The sequence below is a fragment of the Vicia villosa genome, linkage group LG3 (assembly GCF_029867415.1).
Source record: "Vicia villosa cultivar HV-30 ecotype Madison, WI linkage group LG3, Vvil1.0, whole genome shotgun sequence".
In the NCBI taxonomy this organism is placed as follows: Eukaryota; Viridiplantae; Streptophyta; class Magnoliopsida; order Fabales; family Fabaceae; genus Vicia; species Vicia villosa.
Genome location: NC_081182.1, coordinates 86,103,615 through 86,111,869, shown reverse-complemented (window position 1 = coordinate 86,111,869; position 8,255 = coordinate 86,103,615). Strand labels below are relative to the sequence as shown.

General features: G+C 35.7%; 1 protein-coding gene across 1 annotated transcript; it reads left to right on the top strand.

Moving 5' to 3' along the window:
- The first annotated feature begins 5,619 nt into the window (after positions 1-5,619).
- Positions 5,620-7,865, top strand: LOC131662118 (exocyst complex component EXO70B1-like). Its single transcript, XM_058931815.1, has one exon. The coding sequence runs from the start codon at positions 5,816-5,818 to the stop codon at positions 7,709-7,711; it is 1,896 nt and encodes a 631-aa protein (XP_058787798.1). The 5' UTR covers positions 5,620-5,815; the 3' UTR covers positions 7,712-7,865.
- The last annotated feature ends 390 nt before the right edge of the window (positions 7,866-8,255 follow it).

Sequence of the window (8,255 nt, the reverse complement as noted above, 5' to 3'; positions counted from 1 at the left end):
ATAAGGTTGTTTCCCAACCATTTGATCTTTCTCCCACATGCAAAAGTCATCAAGACATTAGGTAAAAATATCATGATATTTTTAGTTACAACTTAAAATTGACAATTATCAATTTTCTTAACCGATGCTAACGTAAGCAAAAAGACTAGGATTGCATCATAATTGAAACGAAATAAACACATAGAAAGGTACCCGGAACGAATAATAGTTAAACGTGCATTTGATTGAAAAATAAAAATGATCTACGCGGTACAAATTTTAATAAAACAGACTGAAAATGATCAAAATCTTAAATAAAAATACCGGTTAAACAGGATTTGACTTGTAAAAGTATGACCGTAATTGGTGTTAAAAAATAAAATGCGCTTACCTACACGCTTTACACGTAACATAGATTAATAAAATAGTCTGGTACATATCAAAACTTGAAATATTACGCCTGCTAGTTTTGGCATAATGTCGAATCTTTCGCATAGACTGATAAAAGTATGACCGTAAATGATGTACATTTTTTTTTGTTAATTTCTGAATTCGGAAAGAGGTTTTGATATGACACTTTAATATTGTTTCACAAGATAGCGACCCTTGGTGAAACAATTCCTTTTTTCAAAAGTTACAATGCTTGGCCTATTGCAACATTTACCAAGAGTTGCATGTTTTCATTCTACAACACTTCATGAAGTGTTGTAAACTTTCGATTCCAAAATTCAAATTCACCAACATATTTTCCCTGTCATTTTGGAACATAGTCATATTATTAATTATTGTTATTAATTTACAACAATCCCCCACTTGTTCTAATAATGATAAGTCTAATTCCAGAATATAGAAAGCAAAAGAGTGTTAATACAGTTAGGTATCTTTCGATTTGAACTTAACCTTAGTAAAGACAACGTAAAGCCTAATCGGAATGTTAGGTAGCTATGATATGAACGTTATGTGCTTCATAACAGGCAGACATGATCTCTTTAGCATCTCTGTCTTGCACTTCCTCTGGTAGCCTTGACAGATGATCAACTACAAGGTTTTCTACGCCTTTCTTATCTCTTATTTCAAGATCAAATTCTTGCAGCAATAGTACCCATCTGATCAGCCTCGTCTTAGTATCTTTCTTAGAAATTAGGTACTTTATTGCTGCATGATCTGTATATACAATAACCTTGGTGCCCACAAATTCAGATATAAATTTATCAAAGGCAAGCACTACAACTAGTAGCTTATTTTCAATGGTGGTACAATTGATTTGAGCTTCAATCAAGGTTCTACTAGCGTAATAGATGGTGTGAAATACCTTGCCGTGCCTCTTATAAGCACAACTCTAATTGCAAAATCACTTACGTCACACATTTACTCAAAGGGTTTCATCCAGTCAGGAGCTTTTACTTTAGGAGCAGAAGTTAGAGCCTTCTTCAACAAGTTAAAGGACTTCAAACACTCTTGACTAAAGATAAAAGACACATCATATTGCTCCAATTGGCAAAGTGGCTTGGGGATTTTTGAAAAGTCTTCGATAAGCCTTTTATATAAACCAACATGTCCCAAGAAGCTTCTAATACCCTTTATGTTCACAGGTGGGGGCAGCTTCTCAATAACTTCTATTTTGGCTTGGTCTACTTCCAAGCCTCTTTTTGAAATCTTATGTCCAGGAACGATCCCTTCTTTTACCATAAAATGATACTTCTCCCAAATTCAACACTAGATTGCTCTCTTTCCATCTTGTAAGAACTATGTCGAAGTTATCCAAGCAATTCTGGAATGATTCTCCAAAAACGGAGAAATCATCCATGAATACTTCCATACTAGAATTTGTAGATTAAACAGACTTTGGCAAAGCAAATTCATGATTGCGATTCTTTTAATCTTCATGCAATATGGTGGCAGTGTCTTCGTTCTTACCATGAATAGTCGATTTATGATCCTTAACAGTTTAAATAACCTTAGAGGCGAGCTGGAAAATGAGAAATCACATGAGTACATGTGAAGTCGAAGTCAAATAGTCATCACACAAACTCTCAAAAAATGGTTCAATAAGAAATCGACTGCAACAAGAACTCGGCTTCTTAAATTAAAAAGCAAACCTTCCCACATGCTTTGGGTCCTATCACCATCAATTGAAGAACTACTAGTCTCAATTGCAGCTTTGAAATTTCCTGTGTCCAAAACGAGTCCCCATTCTGTGGCTATAGCTGCTTCAGTTAGAACTTGATCATCATCACTAGAAGACACCCTTGTTGCTGTTGTGTTTTCATTATAATTAGATGATGATTAATTTTTCTCCATCTATGAATTTGTTGAATATCTATTAACTATGACCTATCAAAAAATCATGTTAGGTGATGAAAATTGAAAATGATCATTGAACAACATGCCATACAAATTTAACTCATTGAAATGAAGAAATGAAACTAAGCAAAAGTCAAAAAATTGTGTAGAAAATGAGAAATCAACAAGAGTGACAGTAGAATACCTTTTCATTTTAAGTGCAAACCAACATCACAATAAATATTAACTTCAAGCGAGAAAATTCCAATTGATTACTTTTCTCTCCCTTCCTTTGCTTTCCATCCAAGTAAAAAAAAGGTCATTATGCTCAATTCATCTTGGCCAAGACAACATGATCAGCCATAGAAAACTAAGTGACCCACCCTCGAAATTTCATAAGTATAACCATGCATGCATGTCCCTTAAAATAACCATACTCATATATGAAATAATATTGTCCATAAGTCAAGTTTCCCACACATATCCCCGGCAAAAATTGGATGAATTTATTTTCATTAGAAACAAATATATATTTTTATTTCTCGAAGATGCACGAGCTTCCACATCAACAAATTAAGGTACACCAGATGACTCTAGAGGACTTACAATATTGGATACTTAAGCCTCATAAACTACACAGGGTTGTTGCTCATTCTTGGAAACTTCACTATTATTTGAAACTCTGCTCTAACAATTTGGTAACATCTTCCAAATAACTAGCAAATTCAAAACGACAGGATTTATTCATGTTAGACAACAGTTTACATGAGACCCGATTGATTAGATGTAACATGAGAACAAAAAGGAGACACCACATAGTCATTAAGAGAATAAACAATTTAATATAAAGAATAACCTAAATAACAAAGATAAATTAACCCTAAATCTTCAAAATAATTAAATAGGGGGATAAAAATTATAAACTCATAGAAGAGGGAGATAAATGTGTTACAGATTGAAGTCTAAATCATAAAAGAATGAAGATAAGTGTATACACTCTCTTTCGGCGACGAGACGACGATCATGCTTAGGGGTTTTGAAGAGAACCTATAACATAAGGCACCCGATTCAGAGGCATCTGGAAAACTTTGAATCTCTGCACAAAATTATTGGTATAGTTCATATTCAACAACCAATTGATAAAAAACCCTAACTGATAGAACCATCAATAGAAAACCCTAATTGATAGAAACATCAATAGAAAAGGATATTGAAACTTAAAATTTAATCTATAGAAAAAGAACTTGATTTGAGTTGAGAAGTGAAATTGATGCTCTAATTTTCGCATCCATACACAAACTCACCAAAGACGAAACAAACAAAAGAATGGATTTCGAACTAAGAAGAGTGAGAGAGGAGGCTCAGATTCAAAAGGAAGTCATTGAAGTTGCTCAACGACCGTATTGATGCTGCTCAACTCAAGGTTTAACCAAAGTCTTTGTGAACAAGGAAAAAGTGAAATAAATAAATGTTTTTAGGGTGTTTTTGTATGGACGAAGGCTTTAGTGTAACGACGAGTGAGGTTACCATCGTGCCCCTTGATAAAATGTTTAGAACGCTGTGTTGAGAGAGTTTATGGGGCGATGATTGTTTTTTACCGTCGTGACCTTTGGTAAATTTTTTTAGTTTTTTAGTGATAATACATTTCATAAAAGGTTTTGGGGCAACAGTTTTTTTACCGTCGTGACCTGGGTATTAGGGCGGTTGATGTAACTGTCGTAACCTAAATTTTAGGGCGGTTCATGTTACAATCGTCGCAATCTTTATTATTTTTAAAAAAATTTCGGGACAGTTGATGTAAACCGTCGTAACAACCGTCTCTATAGGAGAGTTACGACAGTTATCAAGTAACTGTCGCAATTTTTGTGTCGTAAAACCTCAATTTTCTTGTAGTGGAAAATGAACTTCTCTAATTAGACTTCTTTCGTAACAGTCCCATGATCTTTTTCGTTTTTTTGAGCGTTTACTTAAAGCGAGATAACATAACACAATTGTCATCAACATAAAATAATTCAACATCTCCATATAAATGATAAACATTGCTATGATCCTTTTTTTTCCTTTCATGCACTTCCATCAATTGTGACATGATAAAAAACAATGAGATTATATCTAAAAATAAAATTAAATTAATTAACCTACTCGTAACAATTATGACAGATGTTATATGCTTATTGTTTGTTTTCATTAATAATAAACAGAGTAGAAGTAAATATTTATGGAGTAATGGTATCACATTGTGCAATATAAATCTAACTACTTTAACTATTTCAACTTGATATTTGCTGAAGTTTTTATCAAATTCTTAACAATTTGACTCATATATTAAGGCTATGTAAAAAAAAAAAAATCTAACTACTCTAGCTATTTTAAATTGATTTTTTTTTACTTCTGAAGTTCTTATCAAGTTCTAAAACTCTAGTCATACACTTCCCTCGCCCCATATGTAGAATTAAAACTAAAGAAATATGAAATAATATCAGTCAAATAAGATTTGCGCACCGTGTTATATAGTGAACTAACATCCTTTTGTTCTCAAATAATAGTGTCATAACATGGATGAATTTTAACAAACAACTTCAAGACAGTTAAGTATGAAGCATACTAAAAAGCATCCAATCACCAAAAACTTGATTGGTTGTGAAATTTGAAATAAAAATAAAAGATTAAAAAGGATTGAGACAATACCTTGAACAAGATTCATAAATCCAAAGCTCATATGAAGAAAGAAAGCAATTAGTCATTGAGCAAAACAACAATTTACAGAACACTGATAATGATTTAGAAGGAAGATTAGGCGGGTAAATCAAAGAGTATAAAGAGATTTTCAAAGGAGATATTGGATTTATGGTTCCTGGGAATAAAACTTTCCTACCTCTATCTCATGGAATAAAAAAGCTGAAATCGTGAAGAGAACGAGGATATTTTTCTTTTCTGGGTATTATTTATTCCTTGGGGTGTGTTTGTTTCAAAGTTAGAAAAATTATTCCTTGGAATGATATTTTCAGGATTAGTATTCCTTAGAATATTATTCCTACTTATGTGTTTGGTAAGAATTTAGTTTCTTAAGAATAATGATAAAATTTGTTTAATTCAAATAAATTCAACAAACTTTAAAATAAATTCAACAAACTTTCAGGTCGACCAAGACTCCTTCCAAAAAATTAGAATATTCCTAGATAACACAAATCTAATTAATTTAAATAATTTCTTTAAAAAAAGGAAAATAAACCCACGGTGAAGTAGTCAAACAGAAAACACGTAATAACGGTGTATTGAGCAAGAAGCTTCCCTGACTCCGTGAATGACTCAGAAAAATATTAAAAAAACAAGACTGATAAATAGACAAGACACAAAAAGCTGCTAAAACTAACGAAACGACTCTCGAAAACCTCTTTCCACGTTCCCGTCACGTCCTTTCCCCACTCTCTCTCTACTTTATCCTCTTCCACCAGAAACCGCGTCTTTCCAAGGACATTTTCGTCATTCCATCTCCTCTCCTAAAACAACACACCACTACTTCTCCCTCACTTCCAAAGTCTAACTCACCAAAATGTCTGAAAACGGGGAAGAGAAATTACTCGCTGTGGCGCGCCACATAGCAAAAACGCTAGGCCACAACAACAATAATATGGCCGATGATATTCTTCAAATATTCTCTAACTTCGATGGTAGATTCTCCAAAGAGAATCTATCAAACGAAGGTGCAGGGAATGATTCCCTACGCTGCGCTGCACTTGAACAAACTATTAACTCTCTCCACCGTCGGATTTCGAATCATCTCTCGTCGGAGGATTTTATTTGTTATAACTCCGCCGCCTTTCTCGCCGCCGTTGACGAGCTTGTTTCTATTATCGAAGACTGGAGTCCTCTCTCCGATGATAAATCCGTCGGCGCGTGTCTTATCCGCGCCGATGATATACTCCAGCAAGCCATGTTCCGTGCGGAGGAAGAGTTTCGATCACTCATGGAACTCGGAGGCGAGTCATTTGACCTGACTCGGAGTAAGGAGAAGTCAACTCTGTATGACTCGAACGAGGAGGAGGATGATGAAGAAGAACTTGACGGTGAAGTTGACGGCGAAGATGACGTGATTCCGGTGGCGAAGGCGGTTGTTGATTACAACGTGGTGATTGACGCGCTTCCGCCGGCGACGGTGAACGGACTCAGAGAAATCGCGAAACGGATGTTGGCGGCGGGGTTTGGGAAGGAGTGCTCGCATGTGTACGGAGTTTGCAGGAGGGAGTTTTTGGAGGAGAGTTTGTCTAGGTTAGGGTTACAGAAATTGAGTATATCCGAGGTTCATAAGATGCCATGGCAGGAACTTGAAGACGAGATTGAACGATGGATTAAAGCTTCTAACGTTGCTCTGAAAATCCTCTTTCCAAGCGAGCGGCGTCTCGGCGATCGTGTTTTCTCTGGTTTAAGCTCTTCATCTGCAGTTGCTGATCTGTCCTTCATGGAGGTCTGTCGTGGATCAGCAATTCAGTTGCTGAATTTCGCAGATGCTGTAGCCATTGGTAGTCGCACGCCGGAGCGGTTGTTTAGAGTCCTCGACGTGTTTGAGACATTGCGTGATCTGATTTCTGAGTTTGAAGCATTGTTTTCTGATCAGTATTGCTCGTTTCTTGTTAACGAAGCTATCACAATTTGGAAGAGGTTAGGAGAAGCAATAAGAGGGATTTTCACTGAACTTGAGAATCTGATTAGCCGTGATCCTGTGAAGGCGGTTGTTCCCGGTGGTGGTCTTCATCCCATCACTCGTTACGTGATGAACTACCTTCGTGCTGTGTGTCGATCGCATCAAACCCTAGAACTTGTTTTCAAAGACAATGCACTGTCTTTGAATGACTACCCTAAGCATGATGATAGGTTACAACCAAATTCACCATTTTCTGTTCAAATTTCATGGATTATGGACTTGTTAGAACGAAATTTAGATGCGAAGTCTAAACTTTACAAAGACCCTGCTTTGTGCTCTGTTTTTATGATGAATAATGGGAGGTACATTGTTCAGAAGACTAAAGACAGTGAATTGGGAACGCTTTTGGGTGATGATTGGATAAGAAAACACAGTACAAAAGTGCGGCAATGCCATATGAACTATCAAAGAAGCTCGTGGAACAAGCTGTTAGGATTTCTGAAGGTGGAGACAATGGCTGCAAAGCCCATGAAGGAGAAACTAAAGATGTTCAATCTTCATTTTGAAGAGATATGCCGGGTTCAATCTCAGTGGTTTGTCTTTGATGAGCAACTCAGGGAAGAATTAAGAATCTCAGTCGAAAAGCTCTTGTTGCCTGCATATGGAAGCTTTATTGGAAGGTTTCAAATTATTCCGGAGTTTGCTAAGAATGGTGATAAGTATATCAAGTTTGGAATGGAGGACATTGAAGCTCGGCTTAATAATTTGTTTCAGGGAAGCAGTGGATCAAATGGTGGCCGAAAGTGAAGGTAAAGGATTAAAGGGCTCTAGATTATTGTGTGTATATGTATGAATGTATGAATTTGTAGTGTAATTAGGATACAAAGTTTTGGATGTGATTAATGTAGTCCACATTTGCTATTTATCTATCTATATATACCATTTTGTGTTTTTCTGTTCAGATTTTGATGGAATTTATACTCTGAAGTTAACACCATCCGAGTAGAAAAATATAAACAAACATTTTGTTGTAAATTTTAGGTTTCCATTGGTGATTTTCTTCAACTGTTCCATTGTAGTAGGTACTTTACATTCAAATGCCTAGAACAGTATTAAGAGTACCACCGTGCCCCAATGCGAGTGTTTGGGGGCACAGTGCATGTGAGTGTTGTAAGCCTGAGAGTTCCGAGTTTGATTTCAACTCATTAAGAAGAAACAATATTAAGAGTTAAGAGTGAGTTTTCTTTATCACAAGTTTTAGTTTAGTAAGTGTTTATGTTTCTCTTGTATTCTTTTTCGTTTTAAGGCCCAAGTTATGACAGTGACAGAGACTAGTACCTCTTTTCTGTAG

Bases quoted from the DNA above. Each gene is read 5' to 3' on its own strand.
- LOC131662118 (XM_058931815.1), top strand. From the start codon at position 5,816: ATGTCTGAAAACGGGGAAGAGAAATTACTCGCTGTGGCGCGCCACATA.